Source organism: Caretta caretta, chromosome 4, assembly GCF_965140235.1.
Source record: "Caretta caretta isolate rCarCar2 chromosome 4, rCarCar1.hap1, whole genome shotgun sequence".
Classification (NCBI taxonomy): domain Eukaryota; kingdom Metazoa; phylum Chordata; order Testudines; family Cheloniidae; genus Caretta; species Caretta caretta.
The window spans coordinates 139754374-139777935 of NC_134209.1; the positions used below are offsets into that span (position 1 = coordinate 139754374).

General features: G+C 44.2%; 1 protein-coding gene across 3 annotated transcripts in view; it reads right to left on the reverse strand.

Annotated features, from left to right (window-relative positions):
• Positions 1-23562, reverse strand: part of LOC125636283 (charged multivesicular body protein 3) — a 55462-nt gene continuing 31900 nt past the window's right edge. The window contains exons 1-6 of one of the 3 annotated variants that reach the window (XM_048849200.2): positions 20479-20620; positions 14962-15022; positions 6469-6648; positions 2992-3113; positions 1944-2058; positions 1-527 (exon numbers count right to left, since the gene is read on the reverse strand). In XM_048849200.2, coding sequence (XP_048705157.1) covers positions 388-527; positions 1944-2058; positions 2992-3113; positions 6469-6648; positions 14962-15022; positions 20479-20523 — 663 coding nt within the window. In that variant the 5' untranslated portion in view covers positions 20524-20620 and the 3' untranslated portion in view covers positions 1-387. Of the gene's footprint in view, positions 528-1943; positions 2059-2991; positions 3213-6468; positions 6649-14961; positions 15023-20478; positions 20621-23562 lie in introns of those variants that run through there. The other 2 variants (XM_048849199.2, XM_048849203.2) reach the window with 2 other exon arrangements.

The window sequence follows — 23562 nt, forward strand, 5'->3', positions numbered from 1 at the left end:
GCAAGTGTTAAACAAGAAGTTTATTAAAATCCATTCGTAATGTTTCAGAAAAATGTACACACACTTAAATATTAAAGGGTTTTTTTGGTAGCAGCTTAAGCCAGTACAAGTACTTTGTTAGAGGAAGACCCTACTTTGCCACAAAGAATATTTTTGGAAAGATTGTTTTAGATCTGAAAATACATTACACCCACTATTTGCCTATAGCCTACATTACCTGTGAAAGGTTGGCAAAAATAACCTTTATAGAACACAAGCCCCAGGAAAAATGTATATTACAGGAAGTATTTTCAGAAACAAAGTTTTACATTTTACAGGAGGAACAGACCATCCCAGAGCAAAAAAACCAAACCACAAAAAAACAAGCTGTACATGTGAACTTAATATCTAGCTACGGAGTGTAGCTAACCGTGACTGCATTGCTTCAATATCCTCTTCCTCTTCTTCATCAGCTATACCAACAGCCCCTATGGGCTCAGTTTCTGGAAGAGCATCTGTAACTTTGCTAGGTGCTTTACCCAATGCCCCTGAAAACAAGCAAGATAATGTCCAGAATCATCATTAATCAGTCAGTCATCTGTATTTAACAAATGGAGAAGTTCTCAGGTAGCTGCACATTTTAGAGGTTTAAAAGTAACAGAAGTCAGCCACTGCTGTACGGTTGAGACAGCATGTTGGAAATTTAGAGACAAGTGATTAGGCTATCTAGGCAATAATTCATGATCAATTCTTCCTAGTGTGTACCATACAGTATCTTGCCCATTTTAAAGTGTCTAGATGAGCACTGTACTCTAATTCTAAGGGCTCTAGGGAAAGATAGTGGGAGACTCATGCTGTGACACTAACCCGACCCTGGCTCCCTGCAATCCTGTGCCACAGGCAAAATAGACTAAAAGTAGCTCGCCTTCCTGCTTTATTCTTCTGAGGCTCTTAACAGTTGTGAATGGGAAGAGCTCCTTGGTACAGGGCAACTTCACTTCTGTTCCCATGGTACTCAGTCGTGACAGCATCTATGGCCCAATCCCTAAACCCAAATGCTGCAGAGCATTACTCATCTTTTGGCAAGTGAGCAGAGGGTTAAAGAGTATTTTTAAAAAGGAAAAGAAATGTGAGGCAGGGAAAGGGGGACCAAAAAAAAGAAAAGAAAAGAAAAAGGGGTTTGGGAACTGGGCACAAGGAGACACGGCAAAGCATGGGGCAGGGAACCTAATTCACCCATAGGACTAGCCACTAAGGAGGCTGGGACTTGTGGGACTTCCAGCTTCCCTGTAGCCCTTCAGATAACAGTCTACAGTCAGAGACTTCTGAATTAATATTTTATATTCAAAGCACTTTTACAAGTTGTCTCATTTAATAAGGAGATTTTCCAATTATTCAGCCTAGATTTTACTTAAAAAGGGACACAGTCAAGTGGTTCAGGGCCAATTGTTTTGGTGTTGTTTAAGCTGCATAAGACCCAACAGAGATTTTCATTTTTTCAAAAATTGGAAAATAGGGGGAAAATAGTTAAACTAAAGTGTGTTTAGCCCAAACAGTGTAGCAGCCTGTGACCCTGACTAGATCAGAATCAAAAGCAATGCAGTCTCCGCTATTGTTACTGTACAAGTTGAGAGAAACACAAAGTAACTAAACTGCAGCAAGCATGAATTTATTTAAATTCTGGTTTAAGGGGTTACTAGTACCAAAGGAAAGTGGCTTTTTAAAATAAGGTGATAACCTGACCCTGTCTCTATTGACTTCTGTGCATTCCTCCTATTTATACTTTTTGGACCCACCCTAGCCAGTTCTTTCCTGCCTCAGTATTCACGATTATGAGCTACAGTACTTCTGTTCCATCTCTGAGGGCCCCATCTTGTGAAGTACTGAGAACTCCCTGCTGCCACTAAAACTAAGGGCATTCAACACTGGGCCCCCAGACATTTAGTCCAGGTATATGTACTCACCAGCTGTAATCTCAAACAGGATTTTATCGATTTCCAGCTCTGCTTCCTCTTCCATTTCCTCTTGGTCTTCCATATTTTCAAAAGTATCCTCTAACATTTCTTCTATGATACCAGCCTATAGGGAAATGGAAGATAACAGATCCCATTTCTGGGACTTACAGCCAGCCAGCAGCGCAGCACTCTCAGGAAAGTATATTCAGCTCCTTCAGTTTCATAATAGTCCAGATTATGCATGCCGCTATCTCACCCATCGAAGGACTCAGCCTTGCTTCTAATAGCAGCTTATCTACTACACACACCATCCTTGTGCTTTCCTGATAGTTCTGTAATTAAGTCAGCATGCAGTGGAGCTGGTTTAGCATGTGGGTTATTTTTAAAATACAGACGCTTTGAACATTTTCACTGCAACAAAATGACGCGTTATTGCACACTTACTGTGAGGAAAGAATGATTGACAATCAAGAGTAGGATAACCCAAGAATTAAACTGCAGTGTTGTCTTATTAACACCTTAGAGCAATATATCAAATTTATTGCCCTATATTTAATCAAATACAACTACAACAGGAAACACTGAAACCTTTGAAAAGCCAGCCTGTATGTTAATGCTCCAGTCAGTCACACACAGCTATATTTGCCCAAATGATATTCTGTAATCAACTAAAAATTTTGGAAGCTTTTTCTATAAATTCCACTGGGATCACTTTTTCTTTAAAGAAAAATCCCCCTGCAGGGCTTGGAAACCAAACATTACAAAATTACACTAGCGCATATCACATGAGCACAGTAAAATGGATAAGAAAAAACTTTTAGTAATCTAGAGTATTAACGTAAGAAAATTATTATTTAAAAGTGTGTTTTTAACTTGAGTATTCCTTTAATAGCAGCAGAGGAAGACTCTGGAACCTATGTCCTGTCTTTGTATATTGTAAGCTCTTCAAGGCAGGGACCATTTTACTATGCGTTTGCACGCTGCTGAACAATGGGACCCCAATCTCACTTTGAATGTCTAGGTGCTATCGTAATACACAATATATTTCAGAACTTACCTTCATCATTTCTTTGGACAATTCCCTCATCGTTGCCTGAATTTCAGGGATTTTTACTAGATTTTGCATGGCTTTCATGACCTCTGTGCTCTTCTGTAACGAACCTGCCACCCTGAGGACAGCTGCCAAGAGAAGGCATGGAAAGGCTTTAGAATGAAGCCAGCAGAGGGGAACAAAACTGACGAGAGTCCTGCTTGTACAGATTATCATCATTTTGGCATCTAGGAAAGTGCATATAAGAAAAGAGATTGTCCATTTACTTAATCACCTTCTAAACTTAAAGTTGTCTGCTTTAGGAGAGGGGAAAAATCTGACTTTCCCTGTTTCTGAAAGATGGAAGAGTTTTAGTGGAGATACTGCTCCAATTAACTGCAGTTGAGCCAGGCCAATAGATCTAGATTCCACCCCACCTGCAGTTAGATTCAGAAAATAAAAAGTTTCTGTTTGCTCTTCTCAGGTGGGAAGTTGATGAGCATGGAAAAAAACCTACACAGAAAGTCTTACTGAAGTTTTCATGCTGGTCAGGCGAGCAAGACTATGTATCTATGTATCCAGTTATCTGATTATTCATGATATTAGTACCCTGATGTCGTGAAGCCACGCTTGTAGTCTGACATTTTTGGGAGAATTAGAAACTCTCTCACTGTCAGGAATTCACATCACTGGATTGTTGTAAAGCCATTTAATATTGAATTAGATAACTGACAATTGCCCCTTTTTGAACAAGAAATAAAAACTGGACTAAAATACAACCTAAATTGGGTTTCTATCAATATTTTTTTTGCAGTGGCTAATTAACAGTCCTGGGCAACCTCCAACGATGTCTGTGAAGCTAATTATTAGAATGGTGCTTAAATGTTCCTTAAATGTCAAATCCTGAATAAAGATAAAGTTGAGAAATAACAGCATCTCTTTATTAATAATGAAGAGTTCCCCTTAATTCAAGAGTGTCGTTTAAAATATGGGATGAATTTCACATGGTACTTTTCATTTCAAAACTCTCCTAGCTTACAAGTGTTTTTAACATCAGGCCTGAATAATGAGAAGGTACAGAAATATCAAAACATTTCAATTGTATTGATAGTCAAAGTTTTTCAAGCCAATTAGGGGTCAAATAAAAATACAAGCCAGAATCCCACCTTCCTTTCTGCCTCTGATAAAATAATGGCTATAATATCACTGTTATTACTGTGGTGGTATCAGTAGTAACTCTACAGTGAAGACAGCCTTCAGTTTTTCACTTAAAGAAGGATTAAAATCCCTCTAGAGTAGAGTTCATTGATTGAATTTAGTTCCCAGATTTACCATTACTATTGTTCAGATTAGTTTTGTAGGACACTTTGTTGGGTAAAATAGTTACTAAACTCTCCAGCGAAGGTAACTGTAATAAATCAATGAAGTTTGATATGGAGGTCTCCTGGTAGCTAAGCCATCACAGTCCCCACAAACGAAAAACTTCTTACACACACACCCCCACAACCTATTATCATGGCATCCTGCATAACAGGCACTTTGGAAATCTCAGAATTAGAAACAAAAGTAATTCCTCTTAATTATAACTAAGGCTACATTTTAGTCATGCGTATTTTTAGTAAAAGTCATTGACAGGTCATGAGCCGTTTATTTTTGTTTACTGCCCGTGACCTGTCCATGACTTTTACTATATACCCAACTAAAACTTGAGGGGATGGGGGGTGTGGCACAGGGGCGCAGTGGGTGCTCGCATGGCCTGGGGGGGCACCGTGGGCAGCGCAGCTCAGGGAAGTGTGGCGGGTGCTTGGGGGGGGATGGAGGGGAGTGGTGGTTCCCTACCCAGCTCCTGGGAAGTGGCGACCCCAGCTCCTAGCTCCATGTGCTGCCTCAGCTCTGTCCCAAGCCCTGGTTCTGCAGCTCCCATTGGCTGGGAACGGTGGCCAATGGGAGCTGCGGGGGTGGTGCCTGCAGGCAGAGGCAGCACATGGAGCTAGGAGCTGAGGGAGGGGACTTCCTGTCGCCCTTCCAGAGGGCTCCCCACAAGTAACCACCGCCTCGCCCCCCAGCGCTGAGCCCCACAACCCCAAACTCCTGCTGCTGGGGGGCAGTAGGGCAGAGACTGTCTCAGCAGCGGCCAGGCGGCTCCTGGGCCAGCCACACCAGGCTGCTGCAGAAATTACAGAGGTCATGGAAAGTCACGGAATCCATGACTTCCATGACAAACACGGAGCCTTAATTATAACCATTTGCATGGACATACAGCAAGAACACACACCTGGATCAATAAGTCTTCACTTACTGTCTTCCAATCCTGCCTCCCTAGTTCTGCTGCCCAGCCAACTTGTTGGGGAGCCTCCTCCCGTGGCCCACCTTTTCAGCCTCGCACCTCAGTTTTTTGGTGGTTGGCTGGTCGTTCTTTCTGGAAGCTGTTCACACACCCAGCCAGTCCGTCACCCTGCTTTTCTCTACACCTCTTCCAATGCATTTCTCCCCTCGTCCCCAATGGACCTGATAAGTCACACTAGGTCTCCTCTTAGCAAACAGATATACATATGATATGATTAAATCAGACTCTGGCGCCTGTTGTGGACTAAAGAAGGTGCCTCCACTGCAGAGCTAGGAGCTCCTCCTCATTTTGTTCTGCGTTTGTACACCACCACAGGGTCCTGGTCCATGACTAGGGCTTTTAGGTGCTACAGTAATACAAATTAATAATAAGGCAACTGCTTGCAAGTCTTCCCCTCCCTATCCTTGGATCCCTTTTCTCCCTGCTGCTGTTAGGAGCTACAGTGTGGTGAGTTATCAGTGACAGACCAGCCAGAAAATGCATTTTAAAGGGAGATTTCAACATGGACAACAAGGCTTGTAGATGGTCAAGAAGGGGGCAAAAATTCTAAGTGTAGGGGAGGCATGGAAGAAGGTCTCAGTAAGGGGCTGTCAAATGCTTTGACGATGAAAAATGGTCTAAGTGCTAAATATTAAGCCATTGGGCAAATTGTTCCTCTTCTCTATCAAGCCCACCCTTGCTTTGATGCTTCACAGTGCAGGACTCTTGCTTTAAAAACCACAGGAATTCATGCAAGAAGATACAGGGTGCTCTTACAAATGAAATACCCCTCGGATACGCAGCCTGTCAAAAAACACCCCACCCCAGTAACAGAACGTGATCAAGCTCTTCTTGTAATGCTAGAATCTTTCTTACAAGGGGCTCTGGAGTCAGCCAGCATTACTCATACTATTACTATACTATACTCATCGCTATTTTAGAAACGCTCAAAGAAAAACAAACAGACACACAGCGCATCATGAGAGGAAAGACTACCTTTTGGAGCAGATGACTTAAGTGTAAATACATCCTGCAGGCTTGGACTCATTTGAGATAGGCCCAAACCATCCCAAACTTTGACAGAATTTGACTCCAATTTTGAAACATTCAGCTCAGGGCCAACCTCTACCGTTAATCTAAGGAACAGTTATTGTATTTAGGTGCAACAAGGTTCTTACCAAGCTGGTTCTTCATCCCCATGAGCACAGAGTTCATGTGTGCTTTGGATGCATAGAGTTTGCTCACAGCCTTCCGAGAGCGGATCATTTCCTTTGCCAAAACCACACACACGTCTTTTTGACCCTTTTTGGCAGCATCTTTTACTGACCGCTTTACCTTTTCTTCTTCCCTTTGGATATCTGGGTTACAAAGGACAAACAAGTAGGGACAAGTCGTCAGAAATGGCTGGAAGCTAGGAGCAGACATTCATTGCTTATTGGAGTGCATTTTTAAAAGCAACAGTTCATCATTAAAACTTTCCACTTCAATAATGCCTTTCATTTAAGCATGTATCCAGCCATTGAAGATTGAATGGGGTATTGTAGTTTATGCATCACCAACAGATTTGTTAACTAAAGTTGTAATAGCAAAATATCTATTTCTAGCATAGCACATCCAGTTCTATGATTTCCCTTACATCAGTCTGTCACAGCATTACCTCCAAGCTTTCCAAGCACCTGGCTGAGATTAGCTCCTGTATGAAGAGCAGCTGGCTGAAGCTAAACTCTGATGAGAGTGAAATAATGCTGACCAGAAGAGGGAAGCACTTTGAACCACTCACCTCCTCCATTACAATTGCCATCATCAAAGGCAGCCACATTCACATTGTTAGATTAATGCAATCTGCTTGCTGTAAACCAGTGTCTGACAGTTGTGGTGGCATATAGCTGGCAAATAGCCAGACAGTTGTGGTGGCAATGAATGCCCATTTCCATCTACAGCTGGTCAAGGAACTACACCCAGTCCTATCTGACACAGATCCAACCATGATGAGAGACGTTATAACCTCTAATCCTACTTACTGAAATTCCTTATACCTATGAAGTTAGTGCCGTAAAAGGAAGCTACATCTGTCGAGATGCCAACCTCGATCATACTTTTAGGGATGTTTATGAAAAAGTTAGGGAGGTTGCTTGGACCTCTCCGCCCCTTCCCTTTGGAGAAACTGGGACCTCTTGTCCCTTTCCTCCAATGGCTGGGTTCCCCTCACTCCTCTACTTGTTGACCCTCACCCTTAAAGAGAAAGAAGGATCAGCCCTAGGAAGCGTGCCCTCCTATGCTGCCTAGTGCCCTTAATTACTTTGGCCATTCCTGGCCTAGAACTCCTTGCTGGGATGATCCTCCTCCTCTACCACTGCTGCCTTCTCCTCCTGCCCTTCCGACCTCACCTCCCTTTCAGCCTGGGAAGCCAAGTCTGATAGGAAGCAAACCATCCCAAACCAGTGGGGCTTGGGGTGGTGCTGGATTCACTGCCCAAGCCACAGGCTGTGCATGAATTGCCTCAGGTGGATCCTGGTGGAGAGCTCTAGTACCTAGAGCACGTTGACAAAGTCCAGCATGGCCCACTTGGGGCAGTTAAAGAGCAACACGCAGCCTGTGGCTTGGGCAGTGAATCCTGCAGTGCCCCAACCTATTCAAAACCACCACATCTTCCTCCTTTCCGACCCTCATGGTGCAGTCTGTGCACGAGTCATACGGCAGTGGAGAAAAAAGCCCCCCATTCTCACAATGCTATATGCTGTGTTTGTTGGACTCCAGTGGTGGTGAGTGACACACATTTTATTTATGTGACAGAGACAAAATTAGTAGATTTAAACTTAAAATTGTAATTTTGTAATTACATGTGCAAATTCAGGAGGAGTACTGAAAGTTAGGAATGCTTGGTATGTCTGCATCTGGTTCAGAACAGAGCAACTTGCCTTCTCACTAAGACAGGTAACTGGGAATGCATCATCCTGATTTCCCAGTCCCTGCACTGGCTCTCAAACACCTAGAGGTCAAGGCTGCTGTTCTGAATTTCAACAGCTTGCATGAAATCAGCCCCCACTAACTACCCCAGAGACACCTTTCTTGTGATAATCTAAGCTCCACACCACTGGAAAAGATGAAGTGACCAAGAAAGAGGGGAAAACTAGTAGCCAAAGAAAATGGAAATTTCTTAGGAGCTGGACCAAGATTATGGAAACGACTGCCAGCCTCATCACATTCAGAACTACATGCTAAATCCATCTGTCTGCTATAGCTTTCCCACAATAACGTTCTCAGTCACATTATCACTCACATTTAAATCCCTAACATCTTGTTTGTTCCTGCCAACTGGGCTGGGAAATAAAGGTTTGTAGAAGGTGTTCATATACCATTATGATGGGTGACCTCACAAAAATGTAGGTTTCAGAGTAGCAGCCGTGTTAGTCTGTATCCGCAAAAAGAACAGGAGTACTTGTGGCCCCTTAGAGGCTAACAAATGTATTCTGTTCTTTTCACAAAAATACTCCTGTTCTTTTCACAAAAATGTAGATGGTTTAGATTCACTTTGCTCCTTCAGGAAGCAGAAATCTTTCATCTATTTAGACTCCATACACATTTTGTAAATAAATGGCTCAACTTCCCAACTAGCTTTGCAAGTTATTTTAGAATCACATTTGTTTATTACTCAAAATCTTTAATCTCGCCGGTGGGATAATCACTTACTTTGTCAGACACAGTTCATTAAATAATTAAGCTTTGACTTGCTTTCCTGCCAGGTTTATACACTTTCACTGGCATTTAATGAACAAGGTTTAGAAGCAATTCATAGTATTCCACCTGGTGCATTAACTTTTAAATATAAAATGGTACATTCAAAATACATCCATTTGAAACAGCTGTATGGCTACTGTTGATATCATTGATAATGTTATATGATTAGAGAAGTCCTTTATTCTGGAAACTTTCAACAACATTGATAGACTTAGGAACACCTGAATGGCCTAACTCAACCTTAGTTTAGTCTCCAGCTTAACTTCCAGCATTTGATGTGACCAATATTATCTGGACAGTCCCAATAGTAGGGGCTTTGTCTTCTATATGCAACTATGTCTCCCCGCCCCCCGGCAAAAAAGAAAGTGTCCTGATTTTTCACAGTTGCTAATTTGATGTCCATGTACTAGATGTGAGGAAGAACAATACTGAATAGCGTCTTCACAAAATGAATTCCAGTCTTTTATACTTTGAAGTTAAGGTACTGTACAATGCTCAGCTTGGAAAAGAGATGACGAAGGGGGGATATGATAGAGGTCTATAAAATCCTGACTGGTGTGGAGAAAGTGTTATTTACTCCTTCTCATAACACAAGAACTAGGGGTCACCAAATTAAATTAACAGGCAGCAGATTTAAAACAAACTAAAGTATGTATTTTTTCACACAATGCACAGTCAACCTGTGGAACTCCTTGCCAGAGGATGCTGTGAAGGCCAAGATTATAACAGGGTTAAAAAAAGAACTAGACAAGAACTAGGATAGGTCCATCAATGGCTATTAGCCAGGATGGGCAGGGATGGTGTCCCTAGCCTCTGTTTGCCAGAAGCTGGGAATGGGCCACAGGGGATGGATCACTTGATGATTACCTGTTCTGTTCATTCCCTCTGGGGAACCTGGCATTGGCCACTGTCGGAAGACAGGATACTGGGCTAGATGGACCTTTGGTCTGACCCAGTACGGCCGTTCTTATGCATAAGCTTCCTGAAATAATCAAGGCCCCTCCTTTTAGAAAAGGATTTAAGTAGTGTAAAATCTCCGCATTTTACTCATCTTGAAGGGATAATGGTGGCTATGCATAGCAAAAAAACAAAAATCAAGGCACCTGAAAAATATCCTCAGGTAAGAGACATATGCTCATAAAAGAATAAGGGGTTAAAAACTGGGCTTCTATTCTCCTGGCCCAGAAATAAAGCTTCCATTGCAGAGGTGGCTGAAAACTAGCTTGCAAGAAAAAGACAACACCACCATTTGAATCCATTCAGCTATATTAACATTTAGGGATATTACTGACAGAAGATTTCAGTGAAATTGCCTTATAAAGAGAGCAAGCTCACGACAAATGTATGCAGTGATTATTTTCAAAAGCTCACTGATTTACACAGAAATTTTACACCAGAATTATTCAGAATTTGGCCAGTTATAAAAATAAATCCATCAAAATAGCATTCTGCATTTTGGCACACGCAGGCCTAATATGAATTGGAGACATCAATGCAAATTCTCATGTGGGAGTTAATGAATCTTTTGGAGAATTTATACCTGGATTTATGCAGGAAATAGCCCGACTTGGTTATGTAAAGAGTTGTCACTTTGGATGGGCTAGCACCAGCAGGAGAGTGAATTTGTGTGTGGGGGTGGAGGGTGAGAAAACCTGGATTTGTGCTGGAAATGGCCCACCTGTTGATCACTTTAGATAAGCTATTACCAGCAGGACAGTGGGGTGGGAGGAGGTATTGTTTCATATTCTCTGTGTATATATAAAGTCTGCTGCAGTTTCCACGGTATGCATCTGATGAAGTGAGCTGTAGCTCACGAAAGCTCATGCTCAAATAAATTGGTTAGTATCTAAGGTGCCACAAGTACTCCTTTTCTTTTTGGAGAATGACTCACGCAGAATAAATGTCATTCAGCAGCAGAACATCTAAGAAATCGCTATCAGCCAATCCACTGGGACAATGAGTGCCCTCCCCCACGCCCCCGGGACTATTTTCCTTTAGAAGAGTCTGGCTTAGTGGTGTTTTCCTCTTATTACCCACAAGAGACACAATATGCTTAAAAGATGCTGAAACCATTTCTTCAGCACAATCAACTATGCACTTTACATGACACAGGAATAGTTAAGTCCCTGCTCCAAAGAGTATACAATACAACTAGGACAAATACCCTAAGTGAAACAACAGTTCAGGCATGAGAAAGTGCTAAGATCAATCCATTGTGCACAAAGCCTTCCTACACTGACCATTTAGAAGGCCCAAAGCCTCTATCAGTCTATATTTTTGTAAGGTAAGCTTTGTTTGACTACTTTGAGGGCAGAGAACCCAACTATGTGAATATCTCCTTTCGCAGGGAATGCAGACTTATCTTGTGGTCAAAAGGTAGATTCTGCTTTCAGCACTGCCAAAGACACGATGCATGACTTTAGACAAGTAATTGTCCCTGTGCCTCAGTTTCCCATCTATCAAGTGGAGACACATCCCTGTGTCATAGGCTTAACTCAAGGTTTATAAAGTACTTAGAGATCCTGGGATGGAAGACACTAAAGAAATGAGAAATAAAGTTACTTGCTGGCTTTAAACATCCAAAAGCATCCATTTGACAGGGGCACTGTGATATTCTATACCTTGGGGGAGAGTACTGTAACCTCCATATTCCTCGTTTTCATATAATCATGATCTTACGTATAAAGCATGCCTTGTAAGGTATCAGGGAAAAGGTTATGATCTGCTGAAAGTCATTTCTCTATCCATATGTATGCTTCCTGACACAACAGCAAGGAAAGTAAGCAACACCCAGGTGGGGTGTCAAACAACCTATTAACAGCCATTGTCCAGCAAGGGAGCTACAATGCAATGACTTGCCTGCATGAGGCAACACCGGGGGAATTGCTTAACCTTGCCTGGAGAGACTCAGCAATGCCACGCAGACATGCCTGGACTTGTGCTCCCCAAGCACAAGGACTGAGGGTATAAGAGACAGAGTGGACACACACTGGGCCCTTCTCCTGCCCCACCGTCGCTGCAAGCAACTAAGACACTGAGAAGAAGACAAGACTCCCAACAGAGGAGATTGGCCCAGGTTTAAGGAACAAACCTGTATATTAAGGACTGCAATATCCAGTGGGGTGAGAAAAACTGCTTAATCTAGACGTTACCCAGTCTAATAGGGTTGAGAGTTTAGACTGTGTGCTTATATTTTATTTTAGTAACCATTCTGACTTTTTACCTATCACTTAATCTACCTTTTATAATCAATACATTTGTTTACTTGTTTATCTTTACCAGGGAGTTTGTATGAAGTGTGGGGCAAATCTGATCAGGTGGCAAAGGCTGGTGTATGTCCACTTTCCATTGTTGAAGGGGTGAATCAATTAATAAATTTTCACTGCCCATCTTGAGCAGTGCAAGACAGTATATTCCTGGGGTACAGTGCTGGGAACTGGGGGGATTTGGCTGGTGCCTTTCTCTGTGTGATTCATGAGCGGCTCGGGAAGCAGTCATGCCTTTTAGCTGGGTGTGTGGCTCTACATGTGGTTATGCTGAGTGATCACAGCTCCTGGAGGGGTTGCTGCTGGTCACTAGCAAGGCATTGTGAGAGAGCTCAGGCTAGGGAGAGTTCAGGGGGCACTGTCCCAGGCTGCACCCTGGGGGGATCCCATCACAGGCACATTCTGCTCCATAGCTAATAATAAACTGAATGGTTTTGTTGCAGTATGACATACTCCAATTTTTCTAGATTGAGCATAATCATGATATGTGTATTTTATTATAGCATATGCATTACTGTGATTTGGCAACTGGACAGTCTCTACGTAAAAGAATAAATGGACACAAATCAGATGTCAAAAATTATAACATTCAAAAACCAGTTGGAGAACACTTCAATCTCTTTGGTCACTCGATTACAGACCTAAAAGTGGCAATTCTTCAACAAAAAAACCTTCAAAAACCAGACTCCAAGGAGAGACTGCTGAATTGGAATTAATTTGCAAACTGGATACAATTAACTTAGGCTTGAATAGAGACTGGGAGTGGATGGGTCATTACACAAAGTAAAACTATTTCCCCTTGAAAAGAAAAGGAGTACTTGTGGCACCTTAGAGACTAACCAATTTATTTGAGCATAAGCTTTCGTGAGCTACAGCTCACTTCATCGGATGCATACTGTGGAAACTGCAGGAGACATTATATATCACCCAGGAGAGTGAGTTTGTGTGTAGAGGGGCGGAGGGTGAGAGAACCTGGATTTGTGCTGGAAATGGCCCAGCTTGATTATCATACACATTGTAAGGAGGGTGATCACTTTAGATAAGCTATTACCAGCAGGAGAGTGGGGTGGGAGGAGGTATTGTTTCATGGTCTCTGTGTATATAATGTCTCCTGCAGTTTCCACAGTATGCATCCGATGAAGTGAGCTGTAGCTCACGAAAGCTTATGCTCAAATAAATTGGTTAGTCTCTAAGGTGCCACAAATACTCCTTTTCTTTTTGCGAATACAGACTAACATGGCTGTTACTCTGAAACCTGTTATTTCCCCTTGTTTATTCCCCTCCCCCACCTGCACCCTGTTCCTCAGACGTTCTTGTCAACTGCTGGAAATGGCCCACCTTGATTATCACTACAAAAGGTCGTGCTGACGTCCCCCCCCCCACCACCCTCCTGCTGGTAATAGCTCACCTTAAGTGATCACTCTCATTACAGTGTGTATGGTAACACCCATTGTTTCATGTTCTCTATGTATATAAATCTCCCCACTGTATTTTACACTGAATGCCACCGATGAAGTGAGCTGTAGCTCGTGAAAGCTTATGCTCAAATAAATTTGTTAGTCTCTAAGGTGCCACAAGTACTTCTGTTCTTTTTACCTAATAGAGACCAATACAAAAGGTCCTCCTGGAACTTGTTCATAGAGCAAAACCCTGGTGAGAAGTCCATCCCCTCACCCAATCCCAGCTGCTTGGAATGTGGGAAGAAGGGGATGTAGCAGAAAAATCTACTAATAGTATGATGTAAGATCAAAATTCCCCTCCTTCCCGCAAAAAAACCCATACAGGAGTCAATCCTGTGCTCACAGAAATTGAAGTCCAATCTCCCATTACCAGAAGTCAAACTTCACCTCTTATATCCAGTTCTCCTGTTTGTCACTTTCCCAAATTTACCTCCCTTTACCCATCTGAAATGTAAGTTATACTTTTTTGCATACTCCCTCCAAGTCAGTGCACATCGTACCCTCTTGCAACTAAATTGTACCCTACATGGCTGAAGTTGCTGGTTAATTTGACCTAATTGGAACTTTTGAAAATTTTACAAGTGCCTTAAGACCTTAAATGCCTAAATAATTTTAGAAAATGGGATTTTGGAGACTAACTCACATTGAAAGTGTATGGGACTTGAGTACTTTTGAAAATTTTATCCCTAGAGACTTCTATGGGAGTTTCATGCTTACAAAAGATATAAATCCCTTGGACTATACTGTTCTTTTCATACATTCACAATTCTGTACCTCTAAAATGAGGAGTAAACTCATTCTGTGGCTTCACATACTACTCAGGCCTTTGGCCACTCTCATAATCTGCCCCCACCTCTTTTGATCAAGGGCATTTTTTCCCCTCCATTGATGGTAATTCATAGTAAGAGCTCTTAGGTCTTGCTCAATATTATCCCATCTTCTCCTTGCTCAGCCATGAAGTTGCCACCCTAAGGACGTCCTTTCCACAGACACTTAGTTGATCCATCTTCCATCCTACCCATGTGCCCTGCCCACTGAAGTCCTTGGAATTTCACTACATTTACTATAGTTGGCTCTCCACAGACTTCCCGCAATTCCCTATTAAGAAGTTACCTAAAATTCCATTTTTTTTCTTTTGTATTTTGATATAAACCAGCATATATACACACAAAGAGGAAGTCTGAGAAAATGTGAAAAAAACACAAACCTCTGATCTGTCTATCAATTACTCTCATTTCTTTCCTCATCTTCAGCGACCATTCATTGACCTAAAAATAAAGACAGGAAAAAGAGAAAGCATAAAAGATACCATAACTAAAACTGACTTTATACAGTACACTCCCAGTTGTCCAAATTCCCTTCATCCAAATATCCTACTTATCTGACTACATGGTGCATCCTTTCTCTGCAAACAGCATCCACCTACCACGGGATTGCAGGGTTCAAGGAGCCAATTTACAGCAATGCTTCTAATTCATGCTACACCAGTGCAACAACGTATTCACTCAAATTATGGTTAAAGCTACGTTTTAGTCATGGGTGTTTTTAGTCAAAGTCATGGACAGGTCACGGGCAGTAAACAAAAATTCACAGCCCGTGACCTGTCCATGATTTTTACTATACACCCTTAACTTAAATTTGGGCAGGGGGCCACAGGTGCTCTGGGAAGGGGGGCCGTTCAGGGATGCCACAGGGGCTGGGGGAGGTGGCCCAGAACCCCGCTAATGATTGAGGGGGGGTGCAGCGCACGGCCTGGGACCCCTGCTGGTGCTGCGGAGGAGGGTTGGCGGGGCTGGCAGGGGCTCCCTACTCAGCTGTGTGTGTCCCTGCAGCTCCTAGGCTGCAGAGGGGCCGGGGACTCCGCACGCTGCTCCTGCAGGAAGCTGCGCAGCTGGCGCTTGCATTGGCCAGGAACCGCCGCCAATGGAAGCTGTGGGGGCGAGGCCTGCGGGCACAGGTAGAGTGCAGAGCCCCCGGCCCCTCCACGTAGGAGCTGCAGGGCCATGGAAGTGGGAGCCCCCCAACCCAAGGTAAGCACCACCAGCCCCGCACCTCCCAACCCACTGCCCCTAGCTCCCTCCCACACACCCAGACTGCTGCTACTGCCCAGGGGCTGCCCAGCTTGGGCAGCCCCGGAGCCAGCACCAGCTGCTGCAGACGTCATGGAAAGTCACAGAATCCAGGGATTCACAGCCTTAATTATGGTTCCATGGCTGCAACATTGTATCCAGTGCAAAGTGCAGTTCACAATAACTAGTTGTATCCATAGCGGCATCTCTAGTCAGCTCTCATCTCTGACCCCACAATCCAGGAAATAGCCCCTCCCAGTGATCAGCAGGCAGGGGTCACATTAACACTGCAGCCACGGAGAGGCCATATCCAGCCACAGCTCAGGACAGGCAGCCTGGGCAGTGGGACAGCCACAGAGGGGTGGGGTGTGCAGGGGCTGACAGGGAGAGTGCAGCCACTCATGGGCTCATAGTCCAGAATAGTAACAATAGCACTCAATCGGGTAAAGCAATACCTCAGACTCTTTAGCCCGCCCAGCTGTATCTGGACCATTACAGCCTCCCAGCCCATACCTAGAACCTACCTCAAAGTAGCACTTCCATTTGTCTGAATGGCCGGTTAGCAGAAAGTTTCAGGTGTCCCCCAGGCCATTCAGGTAAACGGGGGTGTACTTTATTTTTAAAAAGTGGTTCTTTTATGTAGCTTTTAGATGCATATTTTCAGAATCAATGCTTCAGAAATGCAACAAACCTCTTTCCCTGGGGGCACAAATATCCTGCACTGATATATGCACATTTGGCATGCATGACCAAAGAACCTCTTAATGCCAGCTAGCAAAGGGGCACAGATGGGATGCACAGATTACAAAAACATCTTAATTCTGGCACGTACATCCTGGTTCACCAAAGAATGTAATGCAAGGTATCAGAGGAAAGCCTGGTCACGCTGGTTATGAATATCATCGTGAAACATATGTATTACTACGTAAGGAGCTATGTAACAAAAACCTGTTCTTACAGTTTGTATCACTGTGTTAACCCCCAGCAGAAGTGAAAAAAAAAAAAAGTGTGATGGGGAGTTCACGCCACACCAACCCTGAAGGGGTTAAGATGGCTCAGAAGGGGCCAATTAGGCCACATTTGGGGAAGAGTCAGAGACTGGGAAAGGCTAATTGATGATGAAGCTCAGCTGGATGGAGGCATGCTGAGCTCCTACAAAGCCAGAAAGTTTGCAGCAGCAGGAGACTTGATAATATTCAGGCACTTTAACAGTCATAATGAGCTATAGGGAAGAAACAAAACTGATCTAAATGGTAAACGCTTGGAACAATTTACTAATATGAACTTGGTAATATTGAATACAGGAGCACATAGTAGATTTAATTCTGTGGATGTATCCTTTTGTGTTAGATTTGGGAATTGCAACAAATATAGGTAGTAAAAGCACTGGGAAATATATAAAGATGACAGAATGGGCAGTGATGACTTCCCTACACTTATTGAGTACCAAGGTCGAGGAGATGTCAAAAAACACAAAAAGTTCCTAAACTGGAATTTTTGAAAAGCTGATTGGGGCCTTTTCAAGATTGTTATGTATATTTATGTAGTAACTATACAACTGACAACCTAGGAGAATTCTATTACAATCTAATAAAAGGAATTACAGCAACAGCTGATCTGGTCATCTACAAAACATCAAATTGCCACTAGTTTAGAAATCTAGTTCCCTGAGGGAATGAGGGTTGCAAATTAGCAATAAAGGAAAGAAGGCATACAAGCAAGCAAAATACATGATGAATAGTAAAGACCTAAAGAATTCTAAAAGATGTAAGGCAGCCACACAAAGGATTATCAAAGACACAAAATTTGGCTAAATTTCTTTGGGAAACTGAACAAAGATTCAAAGCTTTCAGAAATATATAAACAAATTCAAAGAATGAATGGAAGTTGAAGTAAGTGTATACCTGGAGTTACAGTTAACAATGAAATTGAGGTCTCCAATTTGGGAAAGGCAGACATTTTAGCAAAGTAATTAATTCCAAAAGGTCAGTAGTGAAATGAATCAAAGCAATGAGCTTTGTGAGGGGAAAAAAGATTTATTGAGGAAAACTGAACTATTAAATGGCTGGAGGGAATATACTGATTATGTGTTAAACAAAACTTTAGAATACAAGGGCTTTATTGCAGCCAACAAAAAGACAGTTCCAGGTAAAGATAAAGTAATGAAATGCTCTAGTGTTTGTCAGAAGGGAGTCTAAAGATTCTATTGTGGTTATATAATAATACTGTATAGGGTGGAAAGGACTGCTGTCAGTAAAATGGAAACAAGCATTCGTGATACCAATTTGGAAACCAGGCAAAGTACATACAGGACCTGATACTTATAGGCCAACATTTGTTGTGTGTGTAGACTAACATGTAGACATCTGTCAGCTGAGTGCAGAAAAACCTTTTGTCTCATGCCTGCTGCTATACAGAAGCAAATAAGTGGCCACATAGAAATGTTCACATTAATGCAGAACTGGGTTCCACTGCGCTTCCTGTCCTATCTGTTGTTTAGATGATGGATTTAGATGCAGGAGATCTGGTCCCAGCTCTGCCACAGATTTCCTGTGTGACCTAGGACAAGTCACTTAATGCCTATCTGCCATGTTTTCTCATCTGTAAAGCGTGGATTATATTTCTTTATCTTACAATGGGTGTGACGGGGAAAGGCACAGCAAGACTACCTACTCAACCAAGTAGATACATCCCAACTGCTGAGATTCATATTTGGGGCTCCTAGGTTGACACCTCTACTTCTTGGAGTGAAGAGAAGGGACCACTGCAGCTGCAAGCAAAGAGAGTAGGACGCCATGCTGTTGACTCTGGGGTGGGAGAGCGGGGTCTGCCACCATCACTCCAAATGGGAGACAGAGCCACAGGGGACCCATCTCAATGTGAGCAGCCTTAATCCAGCCCTGTATTCACCTACGGTACAGCACTGCCTATACTTACAGAGTCCATAGAAGAGTCTTCAAATTTGGGTGCCCAAGTTTCCTTTCTGAAATGGTGGCTAGAAGTGTGGAACTGTGCAACATGTTCCTTTACAGCTGTATCTAAAATAGTCTCTGTCCAACCTAGAGTCACAACTTCACATCATATTTGCAGCATTGTTTTCCCCTTGCTGAATTGGTAGTCACTGATCCCACAGAGAGCAACAGAAATTTTAGACCTGCTTTCCTCTGCTCAGCACAGTGCAATTCACAAGCACCAGTGTCTGCTTTTTAAATAATGTCTATAGCACCACAGAGGTGTATGATATATAAAGGAAAGGAACTGAAGAATTTGACCTAAATTACACAAGGTTCAGCCAAAGGCAGAAGAGGAATGGATTACACACCCACTTGCATCAGTTTAACTAAAAGTATTTTTAAACTGATCTAGTTAAGCCAGTGCAAATTTTTATGCAGTCTTAGTTCAGTTTAAGAGTGGCCTATTTTAATTTGGTAGAGACTGCTAAGCTAAACTGAAATAAGCTACCCAAAACAAAACAGAAGCGTCTACAGAGTGTTTTTCATCCGTTTAACTATATCAGTTTAAAAACCGAGTTAAATGAAACTGCTTCATCTCTTGCATTTACAGAAGGCCAAAGTAATGTGTCAATGTATTGTTAAGAACTGGCACAAGGCTTGACAATTTTGCCAGACATCTTTTAGCCATAAAATTAATTCGACAGGATTCAGTCCCGACCCCCAGCTCCAATCCCTTATGGCAGGGGTTCTCAAACTGTGGGTCGGGACCCTGCAGGGGGTCACTCGGCTATTACATGAGGGGGTCGCGAGCCGTCAGCTTCCATCCTAAACCCCGCTTTGCCTCCAGCATTTATAATGGTGTTAAATAGATAAAAGTGTTTTTAATTTATAAGGGGGGGGGGTCGCACTCAGAGGCTTGCTATGTGAAAGGGGTGAGTTTGAGACGCACTGCCTTATGGGCTATTTCCACGCAAGCCGTCAGTTACAGCCTGTTGCCTCTATGGGCTGCACCAACAGCAGTACTGGAGGCAGGCCCCCATTGCAGCCCCCATCCATCCCAGGGGGCCAGCTGCTTCACTGACACCCCTCAGCATGTAGGTACCTGGCCCGCTGGGACCCGGTCACAGCAGCCCCACTGATGTTGGGGGCTCTGATCCTCTCAGCGGCCAGCCCCACTCCCTCAGCGCCCAACCCAGCCCCATGGCGGCCCCCCTTCACAGACTAAATTCATAGACTATCAGGGTTGGAAGGGACCTCAGGAGGTCATCTAGTCCAACCCCCTGCTTGAAACAGGACCAATCCCCAATTTTTGCCCCAATCCCTAAATGGCCCCCTCAAGGATTGAACTCACAACCCTGGGTTTAGCAGGCCAACGCTCAAACCCCTGAGCTATCCCTCCCCCCTTCAACTCGACCTCCCCCTTTCAGCATTACCCGCCCCCCCCACCATGGCGGCCACCCCCTCACAAAGCCCCCCCCTACATAGCACCCAACCCCGTGGCGGCCGCCCCTTCACCCCCCCCCCCGTCCCCACTCTCAGCCTCTCCCCCCCAGCAGGGTGTTCGCCCCTTCACTGCCCCGCCCCCGCAGTGTGCCCGGCCCCACCCCTTCAGCGGCCGCCCTGCCCCTAAGGCGCCCTCGTCCCCCACCCTCCCGGGGGGCGGCGAACGCGCCTTCTCCCGCGGGTGCCCCCCGCCATTACCAGCTCCTTGGGCGGCTTCTCCGGCGTTTTCCCGAAAAGACCCATCGCTGACCAACAAAACAGCGACTCCTGGCCCTTCCGGCTTCCCGTCCCCTCCTCCACTGGCGGGCGGGGAGCCAGCCACACGCATTGCGCAGTCGCAGCTTACCTCCCTCCTCCTCCTGCCTTGCGACGCGAGGCTCATTCGCGTACCACTGCGCGTGCGGCCACGGCACCCCTGCCGCCTCTGAGGGGAAACAAACCTCCACCTTTGCGCATGCGTCCCTTTTCTTTCCTGCCTGCCTGCCTCCCTCCCTCCGGGGCGTCTCGGAGGCGGCACTGCGCGTGCGTTCCCTCCTTCCTGGGCTGGTGGCAGGGCCGTTCTGTTCCTCGCCTCGGCCGCTAGGGGGCGTTTAATCCTGGCTGCAGATAAGAGTAATAGAAAATCATGCTGGAAGGAGGGGTGGGTGGGGAGAAGGGAGAGGAGGTGGACAGCGGAGGCCACAGGTGCGTGGTGCATTGACCCACTTCTCCCTGCACCCCAGCATGTGTCAGCCCCATAGCCGGGGCTGCCCAGCTGAGACAGAATTTTCCATAGGTCCAGGGATAGAATCATAGAATATAAGGGTTGGAAGGGACCCCAGAAGGTCATCTAGTCCAACCCCCTGCTCGAAGCAGGACCAATTCCCAGTTAAATCATCCCAGCCAGGGCTTTGTCAAGCCTGACCTTAAAAACCTCTAAGGAAGGAGATTCTACCACCTCCCTAGGTAACGCATTCCAGTGTTTCACCACCCTCTTAGTGAAAAAGTTTTTCCTAATATCCAATCTAAACCTCCCCCACTGCAGCTTGAGACCATTACTCCTCGTTCTGTCATCTGCTACCATTGAGAACAGTCTAGAGCCATCCTCTTTGGAACCCCCTTTCAGGTAGTTGAAAGCAGCTATCAAATCCCCCCTCATTCTTCTCTTCTGCAGGCTAAACAATCCCAGCTCCCTCAGCCTCTCCTCATAACTCATGTGTTCCAGACCCCTAATCATTTTTGTTGCCCTTCGCTGGACTCTCTCCAATTTATCCACATCCTTCTTGAAGTGTGGGGCCCAAAACTGGACACAGTACTCCAGATGAGGCCTCACTAATGTCGAATAGAGGGGAACGATATTAAGTCCTACCCTGAGGATCTGGCCTCAGGCAGGCGGTCACAGCTGGGAACCTGCCCACCTGCTGCCCAGACTTCTGAATTGTTACACTCTCCCATAAGCAGCTGTCACAATTCAGGGCACCTGCATTCCCCCTCTATGGTCCTGCAAAGTCCCCCTTGTCTCAGGCTGCGGCCTCTCCCGCTGTCACAGCATGTGGGTGGAGGACGTGAGTCTCTCTCCTTCCTGATCAGGATTTTTTCCAGGCTGCACAATTCCCTGCCTACACTGAATTCCCCAGCAAGTCAGACTGCTGAAGGTGGCCTGTTTTGGCTTCTGAGAGCCTATAAAATAGCATAATTGCCCATAGTTAAGCTACCATACAGCCATTGCTAGACAAATACATTTATTCTTAAGGAAAAAGCATTACAGAGAAAGTATATTTCAACAATAAAAGAAGCTATATGCACACTAATGAGTTTACCAGGGATCAACCCAACTTCAACAAGGCCACAAGCTCATACCAGCTATTAGCTCAAACAAAACACACCCCTAAACCTGTGAGTGATTCCTTTATAGTTTGGAAAAAGAAAAGGAGTATTTGTGGCACCTTAGAGACTAATCAATTTATTTGAGCATAAGCTTTCGTGAGCTACAGCTCACTTCATCGGATGCATAAAGTGGAAAATACAGTGAGGAGACCAGACCATGCAAAAATGGATGTTTACCATACACATTGTAAGGAGAAAGTGATGATGAAGTGAGCTGTAGCTCACGAAAGCTCATGCTCAAATAAATTGGTTAGTCTCTAAGGTGCTACAAGTACTCCTTTTCTTTTTGCGAATACAGACTAACACGGCTGTTACTCTGAAACCTGTCATTGTAAGGAGAGTGATCACTTAAGATGAGCTATTACCAGCAGGAGAGTGGGGTGGGGGGAGAGAAAACCTTTTGAAGTGATAATCAAGGTGAGCCATTTCCAGGAGTTAACAAGAACATCTGAGGAACAGTGGGTGGAGAGAGGGGAGGAATAAACAAGGGGAAATATTTCAGAGGAACAGCCGTGTTAGTCTGTATTCGCAAAAAGAAAAGGAGTACTTGTGGCACCTTAGAGACTAACCAATTTATTTGAGCATGAGCTTTCGTGAGCTACATCTGATGAAGTGAGCTATAGCTCACGAAAGCTCATGCTCAAATAAATTGGTTAGTCTCTAAGGTGCCACAAGTACTCCTTTTCTTCAAGGGGAAATAGTTTTACTTTGTATAATGACTCAACCACTCCCAGTCTCTATTCAAGCCTAACTTAATTGTATCCAATTTGCTGAATTGGAATTAATTTGCAGTCTCTCAAGTCTTACAAGTACTCCTTTTCTTTTTGCGAATACAGACTAACACAGCAGCTACTCTGAAATCTTTATAGTTTGGGTGGCATATGCAAATGTAACTCAAAGAATTCAGCCTTTTGAAGCTTCACCCTGAGGCAGAGACCTTTGTCTGCTGATCACCCATTACAGGTGGACAGCTACTGTAATTCATTGGGGGTCATTTAGCCCCAAGATGTAGGGTTGCCAACCCTCCAAGATTATCCTGGAGTCTCCAGGCATTAAAGATTAATCTTTAATTAAAGATTAGATCATGTGATGAAACCTCAAGGAACACAACCAACCAAAATTGGCAACCTTATTTGTGGAGAGGGAAAGAGAAACAAGCTCTGCCCCATCCCCACCCAGCAGGCTGCCCACAGCATCACGACCTGTGTTGATATGAATGGCATGTGTCAAACACTAGCTTACAAACAGTAAAAACACATCCAAGCAGGCATTGGAATGTACCGTAGCGTTAAATTTTAAAATAAAATCAAGCTTACATGGCTCCCCTGATTTTGTTCATTCTTCTCTCTCTCCTGAAGGCCTCTGCCACATCCCTACACCTCTATGTCCCCCTTCCAATACACATCTTCCATCTTG